The following is a 22,716-nucleotide window of genomic DNA, read 5'->3' as shown; positions in this document are numbered from 1 at the left end:
ACTACTGGAAAAACCATAGCTTTGACTACACAGACCTTTGTCAGCCAAGTGATGTCTCTGCTTTTTAATACGCTGCCTAGGTGTGTCATAGTTTTCCTTCCAAAGAGCAGACGTCTTTTAACTTCATGGTTGCGGTCACCCCCTGGACATTTGGAGAAGGGAGCAGGAGCTGCGTCCTGGTGGCCACAGTAACTGGGAGAGGCCCTGCCAGCATGAAGCCCAAAGATACTCAGTGTCTTCTAAAGCAAAGCACGTGCTGCTGCGCACCAAGTTGCTCCAGTCGTGTCTGACTCTCTCCAACCCCACAGACTGCAGCCCACCAAGATCCTCTGTCTACAGGAGTTTCCAGGCAAGAATACTTGAGTGGGTTGCCATTTCCTTCTACAGGGGATCTTCCTGACTCAGGGATCTTCCGCGCATCTCTTATATCTGCATTAGCAGGCGTGTTCTTTACCACTAGTGCCACTTGGGAAGTCCAAGGCAAAGCACAACGCAGTCCAAAATGCCGAAGGGGACACTGATAAGAAACACTGTAGATGGACAGAGAACACTGCTTTTCTTGTATATTTAGATAAAATAAAGTTCATTTTTAAATTTAAATCTTGTGATTAATTTGATTCTGATAAAGGTCTCTGCATTCCACCTTAATCTATTTTAATTTAAAATTTAAAAACAGACATATAGTTCTAATATAGGAATTTCAGTTACTAAGACATTGATTATCCCTTCACAAATTAAGATAGGGCCAGGAGAATATCTTATGTTTAAAGCGACAGCTTCAAGAAGTATTCAGTTTTCAAAATAATACCTAGGGCAATGGTTGAGTTGAATAACACCTTTGCATTGTTACCACCAAATATGTCCATGCAACTCCTATGCATGCAAAGTTTCCTAACAGCGGCCATATACTGAAGGACCGCAATTGAATGAAAGAGAACAAATACAAGTTCATGAATCAGAAAAGGATAGGTAACCAACTCACTATTTTGAAAAGGAGCAAAAAAATAAATCTGATAAACGAGAGGAAAAATTAAGCACTTATTCTGCCTTCACTATAGAACTTACCAGACTGGTAACCAAATAGAAGATGTGGGCAAGTTTCTCTTTAGACAAGTATTCCAGTGGCTACCAGCATCACAAAAACACAACCAGATTTTCAGGTGTTTCCTGATGAAATAGTTCACTACCACCTATGAAGCAGTTTTGTCAAAAGAAAAAAAAAGGGGGGGATGGTAATCAATCCTGAATATCCAGTACCTAACTCCCAAATTTACAGGAAACGCTGAACAAAAAGATACTAAACTTTGCCGTCAGAGTGCAACAAGCAAAATCCAGACTTAAAAACTCAGCCCTGTTTCATTTAAATAATCTGCAAAAATGAAAAGGGGAAACACAAAAACAAAAACAGAAAGAATTTAAAGATTGGATGATATATAAAACACATCAACCAATTACAACGTGTCTATCTGGATACTGATTCAAATTACCTTTGAAGAAGGAAGGTAGACAATCCTTAAGACATTTGTAAATTTGAACATGACTGATTTAAGAATTTTGATGACATTTTTAGATGTGTTAGTGGCACTGGGTTAAATTAAAAGTCTTTATCCTTTGGAAATGCACCTGAAATATCTGTTCTTTAAAAATTCAGATTAAATGATGTCTGAGATTTGCTTAAACATGATATAGGAGGGTGAAATGATTGGGGTTATAGATGACATAAGATTGGCCAAGAGTTGTTAACAATTGAAACTAGGTGAAGGCTACATTGCTATTTATCACACTAACCTGTTTACTTCTGTAGATGTTCCAAGTTCTCCATAATAAAAGTTAATTAAAAAAAATTAAGAAACCTCAGCAGGAGGGAAAAGTGATCATTTGCAACATGTTTATTTAGGGCTTATAAAAGAAAATGAATACTTAGCATAGTCCTCTAATGGATATGGGGATATAAAGCATCTGGGAGGATATAACAGAAAGGTCTTTAAAAATTTTAAACAGACACTGGTGTAAATAAAATAAAGAAACTCTAAAGGTACACTAGTTAAAACTGTCATTGAATTCCACATGGTCACATGCATCTAAAGTTGTGTTCAAACCATTCAAATGCCACATTTTCCCCTCTTTGTGATTGAAGGTAAATTTACTTCAAGTATACATATTACAAATCCAACAAATATCACCAATCTCCTTAGAAACAAGTGTGAAACAGAAAGAAAAACATAAAGCCAAGGCCTTAAGATGCCCTCTAAATTTTGTTGTTACTACTGTTTAAATTGAGAAGACTACAGAAAGCAGCATGAAGCCATAAAAAACATGTAGCCACAATCTTCTGAGACGGATTCTCTTGGGGACCCTAAATAAATGGATTCTTGACCTACTAAAATTTAATGTAAAAAAATGATCCATTTGTAAAGGACCCATAAGACTGTAAATGGCAAACAAACTACAAATAACCACCCTTAGAAAGGGAATGAATGGTGTTTATAAAAAGCAAGTCCCGTGGATGTAAAGGGAGAATCATCATGATGATTTATAAGTAAAGGAAAATAAAATAAAAAGGTAACAAAATTCATGTTTCCCTAGGCCCTTCACTCAGACCAAAACATGTGGAGCTATAGTCCCAAAAGCAATTTCAGACTAGAGATGTCTTTATTTTTCCCCAGACAAGCTAGAAGTTAAACAGAATGACAAAGTATATTTACTCTGGGACAGTGAAGCAGGAAAGAAACTTCAGACTGGCAGAACTGGTCCAAATCCCTCCAAAATAGGCAGAGAAAAAAAGAGAGGTAGATTTAAAGTCATTCCTTTGCTCAAAGAAAAGCCTTACACAAGGAACTACGAGTCAGATAACAAAGATGTGCCTTCTCTGTTATAATCATATTCATTCCCTGACCTTCTTCCTTACAAGGAAAGAGAGAAGAGAGCTGAGCTGGCAACTTGGGGAATGCTCCCTAAAAAAGAAAATGATTCTGTCTGAATGATTAAAAAAAAAAAAATACACTAATGCAAGCCTAGCACCCCCAAGGCAAAGAAGAAAACTCTTCTTTCTCCAATTCACCAACTGAACCTCATTTGCCAGGTTCTAAAACCATGGAGTATGCTGGATCCTTCAAGAGACTATAAGCAAAAAGACGGGATACACTCACACTAAGAATGCACCTACAGACCATGAAACAACTCTGAATGCTTTTACCAGATTTCTCAAGCAGCAGTGTACAGAAGCAAAAAGTGCTTACATTTACGTCAAAACTAAGCCTAGATTTTTGCCCTGGAGCTGTTAAGTATATATATGCACTACATATGTGACAACTCTCAGATTACCTTTTGAAACCTTAACAAGAACGATACTTCATAGGATTATTTTGGGAATTAAATAAAATAGCATATTAATAGGCACTATAGTATGCAAATCCAGTACAGTGTCAGGCTGGGTGCTTAATTATTTCCTCTTTCTTTTTCTGAAGTGAGAATGAAAGTTGCCTGTTCATGAACAACATACAGTTTGTACAAAATATAGGCAGAGAAATTTCTCTCTAAATATCCATATGCTCCCCAACATTTTCCAACCACCTTGAGGTCACATGATTAAATCCATATCTTACTTTCAGACCAAAGCACTTACAGCCAGCACATGACCCTCCAGTTATCCTGCCTGGACATGTTGAAAATGGCAGAGCTACAAGTTGTAGGCTGCATAGATACCAGCCAACACATGGAAGAGCTACCCAGGAGCCCAACATATGTTGAAGTTAATGCAACACAAAACAGCTTAGCAAAATTTAATATCTCCTTTTATAGCCTGCCGCTACTGCTAAGACACTTCAGTCGTGTCCGGCTCTGTGCGACCCCAGAGACAGCAGCTCACCAGGCTCTCCCGTCCCTGGGATTCTCCAGGCAAGAACACTGGAGTGGGTTGCCATTTCCTTCTCCAATGCATGCAAGTGAAAAGTGAAAGTGAAGTCGCTCAGTCCTGTCCGACTGTTAGCGACCCCATGGACTGCAGCCTACCAGGCTCCTCCGTCCATGGGATTTTCCAGGCAAGAGTACTGGAGTGGGGTGCCATTGCCTTCATATGCATACATAACGATGGCGAGTCCTATGCTTAGGTATCATGGGCTTCCCCAGCGGTTAAGTGGTAAAGAATCTGCCTGCAATGCAGGAGCCCCAAGAGGCATAGGTTTGATCCCTGGGTGGGGAAAATCCCCTGGAGAAGGAAATGGTAGCCCACTCCAATATTCCTCCCTGGGAAATCCCATGGACAGAGGAGCCTAGCAGACTATAGTCCATGGAGTCTCAAAAGAGTCGGACACGACTGAAGCAACTTAGTATGCATGCATGCTTAGGTATTAAAGGATATCTTCCTTTCTGTGTAATTTGGTATGTCCAGAATGAACAGAATAGTTAAGAGAGAATACTGATAGCAAAGTAGAAAAATAATCCAACATACACAGAATAACTTAGAAACCAATACTTATAGTTTCACCTCAAAAGGAGAAAAAAACTCTAAAATCAAGAATCTAAACTCTTTTCTGGTTAATCATACAGGTTAGACAATTAAAAAAAAAAAGCAATGATCCAAAAATAAAAGCTGAGAGACTAAAAACAGCTATGAGGAAACAGGTAAAAGAAAGAAAAGCAGAACAAGCCTTTAAACACCCTTGCACCGTGTAGTAAAACAGCTGGCGTCACTTGTCACTGTCACAGTAGCAGTACAGGGCCACAACTGCTCACCCAAATCCTGCAATATCCCAAAAGCTCTCAAAATCAAAGACTGAAAAATAATTTGGCAGCAACACCAAACAGGAACTAACCTGAAACTATCTGTAGTGCCGATTTATCCCACTTAGTGAGAACATTCATACAGTCTGGGTGTAGAAATATGAATGTGTTTGATTATGGAGTGCTGCCCCAGATCCCACTGGCAGTGTTATATAAACCACATCACATTCCCTTTCTAAAATCTGAAAACTTTCACATTCTGAAACATTACTGGCCCCACAGGTTAGAAATAAAGGACTGAGGACTTGTAACAATAATAGGATAATCTCTGTATTGTCTTAATGATAAAAATCAAAATCAGATGAAGAGCATGGCTTTCTAAACTGTTTGCAGTTCAATGTATGGTATCAAACTGAATTTTGATGATTTCCCAATGGTTATTTACACTCGATGATACTTCAGTATTTCTAGTAGCACACAGATATAACCAGCCTAAACCTAAATCATGAAGAGGGTATAATGAACGAGTAGGAAACTAGTTAATTAATTTAAAATATTGCTATAAGTATTTCTGGCCTCAGTAGACCATACTTTAAAAGGTATTCAGTGTAGCCATAAACTACAGCACAAGAGCAGTGGAAGATGGGGCTACCAGCTCTCAGGAAAGTACAGGAGAACGTATATGCACTAGGCATCACTACTGAGACAGGAAAATAATAATAATGAACTATGTAAAACTTAAAGAGGCAAGGTATTAGAATTAACATCTACAGCAGGATTTTTCAACCTCTACTGACATTTTAGGCCAGATAAAATCTTTGTTGGAGGGGGTGACCTAGGTATTACAGGGTATTTAAGAGCATCCCTGACCTCTATTCACTAAATTATTAATAGCAGCTCCTCTTCCCCCAGTTGTGAAAAGTCTCTAGGCATTGCCGATTGTTCCATAGGACAACTGGAGTGCAGTGTGAGAAGAAGAAGTCAAAAATCGCCCCCAGTTGAGAACTGGGGAAAGAGAAATATTAAAGGTTTAAAGATGTTTCTTCTTCTTGATTCTAAAATGCCAAATAAGCTACCCTGTTAAAGCCGTATAGAAAGGGGAAGGAAAAATCTTTCTAGTTCTCTAGATCTACAGGTGGTTTTATTCTGTTTTTAATCTTAATTTTATAAGAAAGCCGAGAATGGCAGATCAAGATCCACTGGAGCACCCCTGTACTCTAAGGAACAATGACTTGTTGATCTTCTTATAACTAAACATATCCATCTGTTGTTACAGCTACTCATTCAAGGAGGGAATATATACCAGCTGGTTATCTATAGAAAGGAACAAAACAATTTGAGTCTTGCACGTAGCTGCAAAGTAACCACGAAACTTTTTAAACGCACAGTTTTCACCCACCTTCTGATTACATTATCTGCACTGAACTTAACAGATCCCTAATAAAAATGTGACCTGTTGAGGGCGAAGAATATTATTTTCAATTATACCATTCCTTTGGAAAAACTTTTCAGTCACAAAGTACTGAATCTTTCTGCTACACCGGCATGTATGAGGGAAATAACGAGCTTTACTGCAAACCAATTTCTTTTTAATAATACAAATGGCAGCCAAATACCTCTGAACAATCATATTAAAAATATGGGGATTTCCCCAGTGGTTCAGTGGTTAAGACTCTGCCTTCCAATGCAGAGTGTGCAAGTTCAATCTTTGGTTGAGAAACTAAGATCTCACATGCTTTAGTGTGAAGCCAAAAATTAAAACACACACAATTATGAAAAAGTAAAGAATATATGGGATATTTCATAGATCTCCAATCCAAAGTCATTATTTTGTCTAGAATTTCTATCCCTGTCAATTTGACAGACCAGTTGTAAAACACCTTCAGTCAGAGTAGTTCTGTACTTATCTATTTTACAAACTGAGCATCCAACAAAGATTTAATTTTTATAAAAAGGCCATTACAGGATTTTTTTCAAGAGTTGAAAACAAAAGGGCTAGATGATTAATGAAACAATTTTGTTTTATGAAATAGAGTACCTTCACATAGCACATTTTGGCTAACATAAACAATAACAACCAATGTAAACATAAAAAAGAAAAAGCAATCTATCCATATGTGTGGGAGGATTTAAAACCAAGTATTATATAAGCAACCAATCTATGTAGATTCACATGTCACTTTCATCATGACCTGCCTTCATATGTCAACTAGAGAAAGCTTCCAAAATCTCTTAGATCACAGAGAAGGAAAGAATGTTATGTTCAGATAACTAGCAAATTATATCAATTCAGAATCAATTTTACAAAATTATTGATATAATCTCATTCTCAGTAAAACTATGAATTCCTATAATGGAATACTAAAAAAGAAAACGTATCACCACTATTTAAAAGTAGTTTATTATAATCCACTGGACAGAACATTCCCTGCTGAATTAGGTTTCATTAACCATTAGCATATTTCTTTAAAGAGGATACACTATTTGTTCAACCCTGCCCAGTGTTCTTAGGTTTATTTTCTTTTTTACTCAAGTTCCAAGGAACTGCTTTTAACTAGCTCCTGACACTCCCAATAGGTGCAGAGCTGATTAAGATAAAATTATTCCAATAGTTGGATGCTGATGCACTAGAGAAAATGCCAGCAAAAGTGAAGACATACTGCTAAGCTAGCTCTTTAACCACGCCTCAACCACTTTATCGACCCAATTCACATTAAGGAATTTCTAAACATATAAATTCATCTAATCTTCACAACAAATTTATAAAGGGGGTATAATTTTAACCTCTTATTATAGAGATAAGACACAGAGAGACAGAAATATTCCGTAACTTATATAAGGTAATACAGCTATTAAGTGCCAGAGCAGGGACTTGTACTCAGTCCAGCTCAAGCACCAGTGCTTTTCAAACCTTAAAATACACACAATCCATCTGGAAATCTAGTTGAAATTCAGATCCTGATTCAGTACTTTTGCAGGGCGGGTACGCAAGATTCTACAGTTCTAAAATCTCACCTGTGACGCAGATGCTACTGGTCTGAAGACCACCCCTGAGCAGCAAAGTTCTATCTTCCCTAGAAATGGTGCAAGGTGGTAGTAATCTGCAAAAGGAGGCAGAGCTCATCCACAGACAGTTGGCTTATGAGTAAATCAGGGCTTCCCAACTACTGGTTTAGAACTTAATTGCTTTTGTTCATTTTTTAGAAAGAAGGAAATGAGCAAAATTTGCAAGCATCATAGCACCCACTTTCAGGTTCCGCATGTTAATACAATAACTTGGTACTGTAACGCCTCCCTCTCAATAAGGCCTTTCTAACATCCAAAAACTATTTACAATGTCCCTGAATGTCTACTTTAATATGGGTTCAATCTGAACATATTAAAACATATTTTTAGAGCATATTTTTGTACTGTCTCAGATAGGAAAAGAATTAAAGAGATGAGTTAAAAATCCAGCACCTTTCTAAACTTCCACCACCTGTCAAGTCCTGAAAGGACACCCTCTGGGGAACAGATGGAACATAAATGTCTTATAGCACATCACTCAATTCTACTTAATAACTTTCTCTAAAAACAGATAAGGAAATGCACATAATACAATCTCCCTTCATTCTCACTGGTGCATCAACTCTTCACACTCTAATCTAGAATAAAGAATATAAATTGAAGCCACTAAGTGTTATATCTGTAAATGCTTTGGCCTAAAGCATCCAATACCTAAAAACTGAAATGCCATCAAATCATTGGAAATAACATTTTATCACATGTTTATACTATCAGGAAAAGAAATATCAAAACTACCCAAATATATTTAGACAGGTTAAAGCCACACACTTAATTCAGTAATTAAGTCTATCCTATGATCACCCTGGGTGTATACACATTTGACACAGCTTTATAAATACCTAAAAAATATTTTATTAACTAAACACAGGAAAAGATTTAAGAAAAAATCTTGTCTGAGTAATTTTGATTTTGTTGAGTTTTCTTGTATTTCATTCAAGTTTTTTTCTCAATGTACACAGACGTACTTTACATTCTTCTCTGAAAAATTAAAATGTATCACATACTTTGACAAGCTTGTAAAAATCATATTCAAAACCATAATGGAATTCTGATTAGTTAACTACACATGAAAGTCAAAATAATTAGGTTTCATAGATTTCGGACAATATGAATTCACATATTTTCTAGAATTTATTAATAGAGTCCCACTAGTAATTATAACATAAATTAACAAATTTAAACTGTACAATCACCATAAAGCTAAAATTCTCACCTGTGAATTACAAGAACACCACGAATACGTATTTGACACAAAGGTAAAAATAAATTAGCTGTCAAAAATCCTAAAAATGTCTCCACTAAACCTTACTATTCCAAACTCCTGCTCAAGAACAAGACCTAGATGTTCTTCCACCCAAAAGAATCTGAAGACTTACAGAAAAACACATAAAAATATGTGAATATTTCACTTGTCCAGCATATGAAAGAAGACTGTCCCCAAACTAATAAAAACAAAAACAACTTCTCCGGTCTCCTACTAAGACTGATATTTTCTTTTTTTTTTCCCTCTATTAATCACTCACACAGTCACAAAAGAACTCATACATTAAAAGCAGCAGAGAACTGAAAGGTGTCATTTGCAGTAGTTAACAGTGATCGCAGGTTGTGAGGAGGGAAAGCACAGATTATATATGTGTGCCAAGTTACTGCTCAACGAGCAAGCCCAAAGGATGACCATTTCACCAGTCTAATCACTAAATGTGAAGCATTATTTCATGGACTGAAAGGAAATATGGTATATAAAGAGAAAAATAAAAGCAAATTAAACTAAACTTTCTGTCTCTAAGACAGACTATACTTCCTCTCCAATAATCGTCAGTGACCTTGTGGAAACATTCCTGGGTTAATGGGCAGAGCACATTTCAGCCACTGCAGCACTACTGCTCGCAGGGCATCCAGCACGTGTCTACTGGGCTGACCAGATTCACACACAAACACTATTTAATAGTTTGTGCCATTTGCAGAAAATCAACAAAAACCTTTAAAAAATGTTTGACCTTATATGTAATTTTAAAACAATAAAGACTTTTGAACCCATAGATCTTTACATCTTCTACAATGAGAAATACCAGAATACACTCTCCATGTTAAATAATTCTTCCAGAGAGCAAATTTAACCTGACCTCCCTAAATGGCTACAGATTTGACACACCATTTAGAAGCCTGAAAGGAAATACTGATTTATTTATTCTCTAAAGCAGTGCTGTTCAACAGAAATACAACATGTGCCACATATGTAATTTTAAATTGTCTAGTAACCGTATTAAAACAGGAAAACAATAAATTAATTTTAAAACATTTTACATACCGAAATAACCAAAACCCAACATATCAAAATATTAGTATTTCAACATGTAATAAATATTTTTTGAAAATCAGTAAAATATTGTGCATTCCTTTCTTCATATTGTTTTCAAAATCTGATGTGTATTTTACACTTACAGAACATCTCATTTTGGACTACAACCGAAGTGGTCAACAGCCACAAGTGGTTAGTGGCTGCATTATTGGAGAGCGCAGCTAGCTCCTGAGTACTACTTTGATATCTGACATACTACTATCTGTTTAAAATTAGCTCACATTCATGTTTCCGTTTTGAACTGAAATGTCTGATTACAAATATTAATATAAGCAAATAAACATCAGATCACCTTATCAGAGGACCCAGTTAACATACACAGTAAGAAGCGGTTGGATTATATCCTATTATATCTCAAGTAGATTTCAGAAATAGGTCTGATCACCACTAGTGAACACAACTTGTAGAAAAATATAGGTAGGACAAGAAAACACTTTCATATCAAACTGTAACACTGCTTTATTTCTAGTAGCCATTCTGGTTTCTGAGTACCTATCTGCATGCAAATTATCTACAAGACAGTTTTTCTAAGTTTGATGAATTTTGGAAGTCATACAGTCACAGATGAAAAACTGAGCGCTAAGAGGAATTTAAATAATATTTCAGGGAAACAATTCAAACCAATTACTTTTAATGCACCTTATACCAACCAACAATCTTAAAGCATTCTACGTGAGTTTCACTGAAATGACTTCTTCCCACAAATTCCAACTCATTCACTATCTTTTATACACATATTTCTAGGACCAAAAATACTAAGGATTTTCCCAAGTAATTAAACCATCTGATTAAAATGTAAATAATTCCAACAATGCATTTTCTAGAAAACAGCAGCTAAAACCATTAGCTTAACACATAAACTCTGTCCTAAAGGCAAGTTACTGAATAAATCAAACAGAAACAACTATACTCCTGTTTACTGCATTTACATTTTTGTAACACTACATTCAGCAATTTCTAAATTTGGAAGGTCAGTTCAGATTGCACACAAGCAGTAACTTTAAAGCTTAGCAAAATTTTAGAAGTTTCTGCAATATACTTCTGAATAAACATACTACAGAACTATTACAAGAGAGTAAAAATCAGCACCGTTCATACTAATCCCAGCAAGAAGCAAAAATCAATATATTCATAAGTTCAAAACGTATGATACACTCTAAAAAGGTTTTTTTTTCCTCCCAAATTTATTTGATTCACCCAAGACAATTTTTGTTCAATACACTTGCAAAGCTGAAAAGAAGCAAGTGTAGTCTCTTCTGCAGCACAAATATCCAACAACGATACATGAATCTCTGGATATTTTTCCACAATTTGAAAATTAAAACAACACAATTTGTTTCTTACCTGCAGTTAGGAGGAGGATCAAGGGTTATTTCAGCTAGCTCCTTCTGAATTCTGTTAGTGAAATGAGAACAGACAAAAAGGATTTGAGAGTCTACAGAATAACCGGGGAATCACACTGCCCTCTACCACCATGCAGTTAAATGCAAGGCTGGCTGCGCCCTCAGTAATGCTAACATGGCTGCTCCCTCTTTGTTCTCAGAGGCATAACCCAAATCCCTTAACAGAAACTTCGCAGCTTTTTTTCTCACTTGCTACTGTAAGTAATTAAGACATTCACACCTGATTTGAGAACTAGCCCTCCACTTGTACTCAGAAAAGGAGGTAGAATGTATTTTAAAGCACTTTTTACCAGAGAAATTCTCTTTTCAAGCTTATATGCAAATGAGACAAGAAGGGAGGAGGGAAAGCACTAGAATATTTGACAATGACTCCAAGACACTTTACCAAGGTAAAAATTAACAAGCTACTGCAAGTGCACATTAATAATTTTGACAATATTTTACCTGTCAGAAAAAAGTTTGAAATTTACAAATATTTTTACCAGTGAAAAACTTTCAAAGAATTCTGATATCTGTATTGAAGTAAATCTGTTTCTCCCCTGACCTTAAGTACAGCACTTAAATTTAATAAATTTGGGAGAAAAGATAGACAGCCTTGAGGTAAGAGGAAAAAGAGCAGTTCTTATTTTATTCAAATTTATAATGCTTTCAAAACTTAAGATATGTTTAATATGTTCATCAACAAGATTGTAAGAAACTGAGGAGGATTTTAAATTATCTCATGGACTGCTGTTATTTCATAAAATATTCTAGTTATTAACACTTGATTATTGATACAATAGAGGTGAAAATCCACAGACTCACTAACACAAAGCCAACATTTGATCAGCTTTTATATTTTCTTTTTCTTTTGGTTGAGATCAACAAAAATCAATAAAATGTCGATATCGACTAATGCTATAGGCACACCTAATGTGTAATTACTAAAATTCACAGGTATTCCACTTACTACTACCATTGATTGGAGTCCCATTGACAGCATCTTATTTTCACTATCACAGAAATATAAATCAACAGAAAACAAATGATCTTTCACTTATACCCAACAAAATATGCTTCTCCTGCTGTTGAGTATTAACATGTCAAGCATATCCACAAATTTTAGAGTGAAGAGGCATAATGGCAAACTTCTCAATCACCAAGCGCCACCTAACATGTAAAGGGCTACTTTTCAGTTTTACCTACTCTCACGAGGACACAGAGGTATGACCATAGCTTAATTAGAAAAAGTAAAACCTGAGATGAATGACTTAAAGTCACGCTTCTAAAAACTGAAAACAGACCTGAAGTACAATTTTAAAATCTGCCTTCAAACACAGCCAAGGCCCTGAGTTGAAAAATTTTCTAGCAAACATGACCATTTCTGATCATTAAGTTTCATGAAGAGAGGCACTGATCTCTCGAAGTGTCACCTTCAATGAAGATGAATATAACTCATAAAAAGACAACATCCTCAAATGTACCAGCTAATCTGGGATCACCAAATTTTCCTTGCCAACTCCTTAATCTGTCAGATGTTACTCCAATCTCTACTCAAGGACACTCTCTCTGAAGTTACCAAAGCACAGAACAAGTTTGCTTAAAAGTCTAATTCTAGGGAGGTGGCTTATGTACCACCTAAAAAGAATGACAACTCATTCAAGTCCAAACAACACCGACAGCAAAGGAAATATTTTTGAACTACTGCTACTGATGTTAAATCAACAAAAGCGTCCATTTGGAAGACAAACGGACAACGTGCTTAGTCCTTTTTTTAGAGGTTACCTTTTAGCACTAGTGGATAATTTAGCAGTGGTTTTGCTAGAGAGTTTGGTGTTTTTCTTCTGCTGGGTGGCAGAAGGTTTTCTTTCTTCTTGTTCTTCAGGCTCTGGAGCGGCTGGGTCTCGCTGGTCTGCATCTGAGCTACCGCTGCTGGTGCTGGGACTCTCATCATCGGATCTCTGCCGATCACTGGACATCTTGGTGAAGTTATTTCTTGGAAAACTTTTTAAAGAAAAAAACGGGGAAAGAAAGGAAATGTAAGTCTAAGGAATAAACCAATAGCATTTTCTTCTCTTAATCTTCACCTAAAATCGTGTTTTAATGAAAACGCTTCAAAAGTGTTCACACTTATCTCATCGTACAGCAAGGTTACAGGGGAGGTGATGTGTCTCACAACGGCAGCGTTCAGGGATTTACCGAACTCAAGTTAGAAAACCCACTCACATTTTTTTCCATCCCTTGGACAATCTATCAATTGTCTACTTTCTCAGAAGGCATGAAACAGATTTGCCAGGGAACTTAGGGAACGAGCATTAATAACATATGACACACTGTAAATAACAGATCTCGCTGAGAAATGTTAAAAAGTCACTAATAACGTCTAAATATTTATACACTGACATTGGTCAAAGCTACCAAATTCCTTTTCCGAGAGGAAAACATACCCTGTTAATCGCCCATATGCTTATTTAAGGTGGTGATTCCTCCTCTGTGCACGTAAGCCTTTAAATACAACACTTAGGAATTTAAAAAATCAACTAACAAGCTGTTCTGGCCACGGCTAGCAGCGAAGATTCATCCGGCCAAGACCAAGCTGCCACCCTGGGAAAAGCAGAATTCAAACTGCACCTTCTGCAAAGCTCCCCATGCCATCAAGGTTCCTCGCTCAATTTTTACATCACGGACCGACATTTTGTCCAAAATAACCAAAAAAAAAAAAAATTTTTTTTTTCAGAGGAAAAACAAACAAAGCCTCAAGAAGTGCAACAAATTTCCGCGCCCGCCGAGGCGAGCCGCGGCCGGCGGCGGCCACGCAGCTCGGCGGCCCTTTGTGGGGAGGGCCGCGCGGGGGCCGCGGGCAGCGCTCGCCGCGCCGGGCGCCAAGTGATGCGAGCAGCCCGGCCGGCCCCGCGGCGGCTCGCGGACACCGGCGGCGCGGGCGCCCGGCGCGAACAAAGCTGCCCGCCCCCGCCCCCTCCCCCACCGCCGCCGCCCCGGCCGCCCCCCACGCGGCCCCCCGGCCCCGCCGCCTTACCTCGGCCGCCCGCCCGGCCCGCTCGCGCGCCGCTACGGTGTGGGGGAGGGAGAGAGAAAAAAACCCTTCCTTAAGGAAATGGAGGCAGCTGGGGGGGGGGAAAGGGGGGGGAGGGAAAAAAAGAAGCCGAGGAGGCTCTGGCCGGGGAGTGTGGAACATTGAAAGTCGGAGGGGGTTGTGCAGTGCCGGGCTCCGGCCGGAGGGTGGCGCCGCCCAGCGCCTTCGGAAAAAAGGGGGGGTGGGAGCCCGGCTGGGCGAGGGCGCGAGCTCCCGGCGAGGCTGAGGGGACGCGGGAGACCCCCGCGCGCTGTGGCCTCCCGCCGCCGCCGCCCGGCTCGGCTCCTCCCGGCCGCGCAGTCAGCAAGTTCCGAGGCGAGCGCGGGGGGAGGGGCGGGCGCGGCGACGGCGCGCGCTCTCGCTCGCTGCTTGCCTGGCGGAGGGGCGCGCGCCGCCGGCGGCCGGCGGGCGCGAGCTGTTCCCGCGCGCTCCCGCGCGGTCTCTCCGCGCCTCCCTTCACCCGGGGGGCGCACGCGTCCGCCCGCGCGCGGCCCGGACAAAGAGCGCGGCGGGGACCCGGCGGACTGGCCCCTGCCGCCCTTGGCCGCGGAGCCCTTGCCGGAGAAGGCGGGGGCGCGGGCGCCGTCTCGCGGGGCCGCTGTGCCGCGGGGTGGCTTCCGGCCTGAGCCCGCCTCCGGAGCGAGGCTGCCCATTGGACTACCCGCCCCCACAGGCTGGAGCTGGGGTCATGCCCGGGCTGGCCCACTCCCCTCTTCCAGCGCACTGGCCAGCGTAGTCCACGGAGACCCCATGCCTGGGCAAGGGCCTGGGTCGCGTGGCCGGTAGTCCCCCACTGCTCTGGAAGATTGGAGACTAATGGGTGTCGTTGACTAGGCCAGGTACGGAAGCAGAGGAAAGCTGCCACCTGCCCCTCCTGAGAGCTCACGGGGCAAGATGAGGTCTTGGACACTGAGGGAAGAAAAAAGGATTTCGAGACCAGGTGGTCAGCCTCTGTTTCTCTTTGGCCCTCGGCCTTCCAAAGAGAAAGGTCCTATGGATGCTTTCAAAACTTAAAAATTCAAAACGATCAAAGTGAAGAGGAACGTAAGGAGGGTTCATACCTGATGCTTTGCTAGATTCTCTTCTAATGTGCATACTAGATACCAGTTCTGGAGAGCGAAATCCCTAAGTGGTACTGGGTCAGAATGTCCACACAGAAAAGCTGCAGATGGGGGATAGTGAAGGTTAGTTTTGTTCTGCCATTCTCAGTCTCCAGGTGGACTCTGCAGCTTTTGCCTCAGGGAACAAAGTGGCCAGAAGTACAGAAACTTCCTGTTTGCAGCCCAGACCTTCTCCAGCTCCTGAGAACTTGCTCCAGTGATGGAGCCCCAAAGGAATTTGTGGATTCCTCTCCCACAAGTGTCAGGGGCAGGGGTGCTGGGAGAATGTGGAGTTCACAGAGAATGGCAGAGTCATAACAGATGAAATAGAATTAAAGGAAAAAAGAAAAAAAGGCTGAGTGAGCCAATATGCTTATTTTTCCTCCAAATAGAAAAGTTTTGGTAAAGGATTGCTTAACAATTCTAATGAGTAAGTTACATTTCTGTGATTTTTCCTAAGACACAATCATTCAGTGAACATTTTGGAGGTCTATGCCCCAGGTGCTGGGCGCAAAATTTACTCATTCAACTACTGTGTGACTAAAGCCACATCTCTCTACTCTGTGTTAGAAGCAACGGATCCAGAAGGGGAACAGGTAATTAAAGTGCACCAGGTTGGCTAGAAGGAAGGACACTAGTCAGAACGAATATGAAGTCTCAGATGTTGAAGACAGAGCATAGTGTGTGTGTTGACAAGCAGTTTGATTGGGCTGGATTAAATTGTACTTGTGGAAAGAGCTTGTTAGTGAAAATACCGGCAGAAGGTTCTCCCAACTTTTACACTGTGCTAGCAAAAGCCAACCAATTTGGAGTTTGGATTTTTCTCTGTTTGGAATGTGAAGTTGTGAAAGGAAAGCTATATATTTAAAAAAAAAAAAAAAAAAAAGGATTGTTTTAGGAAATCTAATATCACAGAAGTAGACTGAAGGCCCAAAGGCCATGGACTGATGAGGTTTGGGTGGAGCTGGGAGATAAAAGATATTTAGTTATGTTTTGGTAGCATTTTCCATGATAGAAGAAACAATAGTGAACTGAAAAGCAAGGCAACTAGATTCTAATCTCATTTTACTGGATTCATGTGACCTCAGGCAAGTTACATTTTCCAATTAAATCTTTCTCCTCTCATGGCTCAAAAATTTCATGATTCTTCAATGTGTTTGAAGTCATGGAGTTCCACACAATACTCACACAACAGAATACTTAGGAACTACCGAATGCTAAGAAATTGGAGTGAAATAGAGGTGCTGCCCTTACTGAGCTCATTGTATAGTGGGACAGCCAGAAATGTAGACTACAGAATGAGAAGAGCTACATTAAAGGAGTGAACAGAATGAGTGATGTATTAATAATTATTAATTAAAAATTAGTCATGGAATAAATTATTAAACTTGAGGTTATGTATGGGTCAAAAAAAGTAACAACGAACTGGGCCTGAAATGATCATTAAGTGATAATATAACCAGTGCTCTGGGCAAATTATCTAGGACATAATAAGTGTTCAATAAATAGTACTCAGGAAATGGCAACCCACTCCAGTATTCTTGCTTGGAGAATCCCATGGACAGAGGAGCCTGGCAGGCTACAGTCCACAGGGTCGCAAAGAGTTGGGCAGGACTGAAGCAACTGAACATGCATGAATGCACAAAATTGTTAAAGTCACCAGAAAGAAAATGAATGGTTCTGTCGAGGTTAGGGACATTAGGGGCATGCCCCTACAATAGTAGGTAAGCAGCTGCTTTTACCCTTGAAAATAGGAACCATGTCTTATATGCATCATGTCGGCATACAGAGTTTGCCTAATGCAAATTATTCTATAAAGTATGCAATAAAAATTTTCCTGTATGACCCCTCAAAATAGTACGACAAAGTAGACTTCAGCTACTGCAAGAAGATGGTTCCCTCTTGGTTTCCTCTTTTTCTGTTCTTGGTATGGGGTCCTGCCAGCTTCTAGCTCACAGCTCTGAGAAAGTCAGAAGTAAGAGGAAAGATACAAAATTCAATATTGCCATGAAGACCTCTTCTTCCCTTCCTCTCACAAATGCCATGACCTAAAGTAACTGGTCATTACGAGGAGAGACAAGGCAGGTTCCAGAATCCTTTAGACTTCCCTGATTTGGGAATTGCTTTTTCCCATGCTTTTCCCCATGCTTTTCAGTAGGTCTCAGTGTTATACATGTACATAAGTATGTGTGTGTATAACCAAGAATTCTATAGGAATACACATTTGATTTGCTTAAGTTTCTGAAATGAGTAATTATATAAACTATAGAGGGGCCACAGATCTTTTAAAATCACCCACCACGGCCAACAACATACCTTATACACGGATGTAGAATACTTGTTACTTTGCTTTGCTGCTTTCATTTATTTCCTTCCGCACAACAACCTTTCTCAACATCCTTTCCTTTTACCCTTCTTTTTTTTTAGGCTGTTTCAGATGTTATCCAGTTATGTGCATGCATTTGTCCTCTGGCTATAAAATTATCTTTCTCTATCCATTAAAAAAAAAACAAACAGATTTTGGTTTATTAGGAAGTCATTTCTTGGCCTGAGCTTAGTTTAAGAAGCCAAGGTTGCCATTGTTACTCTCAGTGTCTCTGGGCCTCCAGAGTCCAATGTGCCGATTGGCATCTAGTGTGCCCCCATTGTGTCGTGCGTACAAAACCTGCCGTGTGCCATAGGCTGGACTGGAACCTGGAAATGGGAAGACGGCTTAAACCTCTATTTGACTTCAGGGCACGAAGCTCAGTGATCATTTTCTCCTTTCCTCCTTTGACATAAGTCTGAGGAAGAGTATATATACCAAAAAGGGCTATGTCTTTATTCCATAAAGAGCTTGTCCACATGAAATGAAAGCATAAGCACCTTAATAAGGCAAAAGGCATGAACAGATAATTGTTTTTTTTTTCCTTTAGCCACACCGTGGGGCTTGTGGGATTCTAGTTTCCAGACCAGGGATCCAACCTGGGCCCTCTGCAATGGAAGCGTAGAGTCCTGACAACTGGACCACTAGGGAATTTCCTGAACATATGAATTTTAAAAAGAAATACATTTATTTAACCTTATTTAAAAAACACACACCCACACCACCATAACATTGTAAAGTAATTGTCCTCCAATAAAACACACATATACAACTCAATCTCGCTCAGTTCAGTTCAGTTGCTCGATTGTGTCTGACTCTGCGATCCCATGGACTCAACCTTGCTAGGCAGCAAAAAAAGGGAAAATTAAAATGAAATACCTACCAACATAATGAAAACAATTTTCAGTGTTTACAATTATTGCTGGCAGATTCATTAAAAAAAAAAATTCCCATTGTCTATTTTCAGTAGCATGAGAGTTGGTACTAGCTGTTTCAAAAACAACTTCAAAGTTTGTGTCAAGTCTTAAATATGTCCATGTCCTTTAACCAAATTACTCCATTTCAAGAAATGTATCTTAAAAGGTACTCTAACTACAGAAAAAGTAACATTGAAAAATTGGGAGTTCTCTGGTGATTCAGTTGGTAAAGAATCTGCCTGCAGTGCAGGAGACCTGGGTTCAATCCCTGGATCAGGAAGATTCCTTGGAGATGGGAATGCAGCCCACTCCAGTATTCTTACCTGAAGAATTCCATGGACAGAGGAGTCTGGCAGGCTACAGTCCATGGGATCAAAGAGTTAGACACAACTGAGCAACTAACACACAACTATAGAAAAATGACTATAGAAACTGATTCACCCAATGAAATTTGCAGTTATTACAGTAATTCATATGAAGATTATGCAAAACTACAAAAACAGATTATGATAACATCATTTATTATTATAATAATAAATGAAGGCAGGATTTGTTTATTTTGTGAAACCAGAGCTTGACTTAATGCCTAGGAAGAAAACTGGCAAAATAAGTGCTCAGTAAATATCTGTGCAAAATATGGCACAAAAATGAATTTGTACATATCTTTACAACTAGCAAGACCAAAATATATGAAAGGAATGTACTCTAAAAGGTTAACTATGCTTATATTTTAGAGCAACTATGAAAAATCTTTTAACTCTTTTTTTATTAATTTTCTTCTTTTAAATAAGCAGGTACTACTTTTATTACAAACCTGTATGCAGGTCAGGAAGCAACAGTTAGAACTGGACATGGAACAACAGACTGGTTCCAAATAGGAAAAGGAGCACATCAAGGCTATATATTGTCACCCTGCTTATTTAACTTCTATGCAGAGTACATTATGAGAAATGCTGGGCTGGAGGAAGCACAAGCTGGAATCAAGATTTCCAGGAGAAATGTCAATAACCTCAGATATGCAGATGACACCTCCCTTATGGCAGAAAACAAAGAAGAACTAAAGAGCCTCTTGATGAAAGTGAGAGAGGAGAGTGAAAAACTTGGCTTCAAGCTCAACATTCAGAAAACAAAGATCATGGCATCCGGTCCCATCACTTCATGGCAAATAGATGGGGAAACAGTGAAACAATGTCAGACTTTATTTTTTGGGACTCCAAAATCACTACAGATGGTGATTGCAGCCATGAAATTAAAAGACGCTTACTCCTTGGAAGGAAAGTTATGACCAACCTAGACAACATATTAAAAAGCAGAGACATTACTTTGCCAACAAAGATCTGTCTAGTGAAGGCTATGGTTTTTCCTGTGGTCATGTATAGATGTGAGAGTCGGACTGTGAAGAAAGCTGAGCACCGAAGAATTGATGCTTTTGAACTGTGGTGTTGGAGAAGACTCTTGAGAGTCCCTTGGACTGCAAGGAGATCCAACCAGTCCCTCCTAAAGGAGATCAGTCCTGGGTGTTCATTGGAAGGACTGATGTTGAAGCTGAAACTCCAAAACTTTGGCCACCTGATGCAAAGAGCTGACTCATTTGAAAAGACCCTGATGCTGGGAGGGATTGGGGGCAGGAGGAGAAGGGGATGACAGAGAATGAGATGGTTGGATGGCATCACCGACTCAATGGACATGGGTTTGGGTGGACTCCGGGAGTTGGTGATGGACAGGGAGGCCTGGTGTACTCCGGTTCATGGGGTCGCAAAGAGTCGGACACCACTGAGCAAGTGAACTGAACTTTTATAATGAGAAAAAATGATATGAATAAATACAGAGGGAAACATTTGGTGAAGATTGATACTGTTTTAACAGTTTTCTAATTTGTTATTTTTATAAATTAAAAAAATGAAAATTCAAGTGGACTTTCAGATTGTCAAAAGTTTTTAGGTTGATAGAAAAAATAGGAAAGACCATTTTTAAAACTGTTAAAAGGCTGTGAGAGAGGTTGTTGTTCAATCACTAAGTTGCGTCTGATCTTGATTTATTTCCTTGCAGTCCAAGGGACTCTCAAGAATCTTCTCCAGCACCACAATTTGAAAGCAACAATTCTTTGGCACTCAGCCTTCTTTATGGTTGAACTCTCACATCCTTACATGACTACTGAAAAAACCATTGCTTTGACTAGACAGACCTTTGTTGTTAAAGTGATGTCTCTGCTTTTTAATATGCTGTCTTGGTTCGTCGTAGCTTTCCTTCCAAAGAACAAGTGTCTTAATTTCACGGCTGCAGTCACCATCTGCAGTGATTTTGGAGACCAAGTAAATAAAGTCTCTCACTGTTTCATTGTTTCCCCATCTATTTGACATGAAGTGATGGGACCAGATGCCATGATCTTAGTTTTTTGAATATTGAGTTTTAAGCTAGCTTTTTCACTCTCCTCTTTCATTTTCATCACGAGGCTCTTTAGTTCCCCTTAACTTTCTGCCATTAGAGTAGTGAAGTGAAGTGAAGTGAAGTTGCTCAGTTGTGTCCGACTCTTTGCAACCCCGTGGACTGTAGCCCACCAGGCTCCTCTGTCCATGGGATTCTCCAGGCAAGAATACTGGAATGGGTTGCCATTTCCTTCTCCAGGGGAATCTTCCCAACCCAGGGATCGAACCCGGGTCTCCTGCATTGAAGGCAGACGCTTTAACCGCTGAGCTACCAGGGAAGCCCATTAGAGTAGTAGCCTCTGCATATTTGAGGTTGTTGATATTTCTCCTGGCAATCTTGATTCCAGCTGGTAATTCATCCGGCCTGGCATTTTGCATGATGTACTCTGCATATAAGTTAAATAAGCACGGTGACAATATACAGAGTTGATGTACTCCTTTCCCAATTTTGAATTAGTCAGTTGTTCCATGTCTAGTTCTAAGTGTTGCTTCTTGATCACATACAGATTTCTCAGGAGACAGGTAAGGTGGTCTGATATTGCCATCTCTTTAAGAATTTTCCACAGTTTGTTGTGATCTACACAGTCAAAGGCTTTTAGTATAGTCAATGAAGCAGAAGTAGATGTTTTTCTGGAAGCCCCCTGCTTTCCCCATGATCCAGCAAATGTTGGCAATTTAATCTCTAGTTCCTCTGCCTCTTCAAAATCAAGCTTGTACATCTGGAAATTCTTGTTTCACATACTGCTTGAAGACTAGCTTGAAGGATTTTGAGCATAACCTTACTAGCATGTGAAACAGGCTCAAAGAGAACAATGTTTGGCATTCCCCTTCTTTGGAATTGGAATGAAAACTGAACTTTTCCAGTCCTGTGGCCACTGCTGAGTTTTCCAAATTTGCTGGCATATTGAGTGCAGCACTTAACAGCATCATCTTTTATGATTTTAAATAGTTCAGCTGGAATTCCATCACCTCCACTAGCTTTGTTCATAGTAATGCTTCCTAAGGCCCACTTGACTTTACATTCCAGGATGTCCAGCCCTAGGTGAGTGACCACACCATTGTGGTTATCCAGGTCTTTGAGACATATCTTGTATAGTTCTTCTGTGTATTCTTGCCACCTCGTCTTAATCTCTTCTGCTTCTGTTAGGTCCTTGCCATTTCTGTCCTTTATCATGAGCGTCTTTGCATGAAATGTTCCCTTGGCATTTCCAATTTTCTTGAATAGATCTCTAGTATTCCCTATTCTATTGTTTTCCTCTATTTCTTTGCATTGTTCACCTTAGAG

At 39.7% G+C, this 22,716-nt stretch overlaps 1 protein-coding gene across 5 annotated transcripts in view; it reads right to left on the bottom strand.

The window, feature by feature from the left end:
* The window catches only part of UBE2E3 (ubiquitin conjugating enzyme E2 E3), an 89,747-nt gene extending 74,580 nt beyond the window's left edge, over positions 1-15,167 (bottom strand). Inside the window, exons 1-3 of one of the 5 annotated variants that reach the window (XM_070359181.1) lie at positions 14,997-15,167; positions 13,315-13,533; positions 11,492-11,542 (exon numbers count right to left, since the gene is read on the bottom strand). In XM_070359181.1, coding sequence (XP_070215282.1) covers positions 11,492-11,542; positions 13,315-13,508 — 245 coding nt within the window. In that variant the 5' untranslated portion in view covers positions 13,509-13,533; positions 14,997-15,167. Of the gene's footprint in view, positions 1-11,491; positions 11,543-13,314; positions 13,534-13,976; positions 14,131-14,160; positions 14,403-14,566; positions 14,962-14,996 lie in introns of those variants that run through there. The other 4 variants (XM_070359166.1, XM_070359188.1, XM_070359173.1 and 1 more) reach the window with 4 other exon arrangements.
* Between the last annotated feature and the right edge of the window lie 7,549 nt (positions 15,168-22,716).

Source organism: Bos mutus, chromosome 2 (genome assembly GCF_027580195.1).
Source record: "Bos mutus isolate GX-2022 chromosome 2, NWIPB_WYAK_1.1, whole genome shotgun sequence".
NCBI lineage: Eukaryota > Metazoa > Chordata > Mammalia > Artiodactyla > Bovidae > Bos > Bos mutus.
This window is presented reverse-complemented; position numbering and strand designations above follow the sequence as displayed.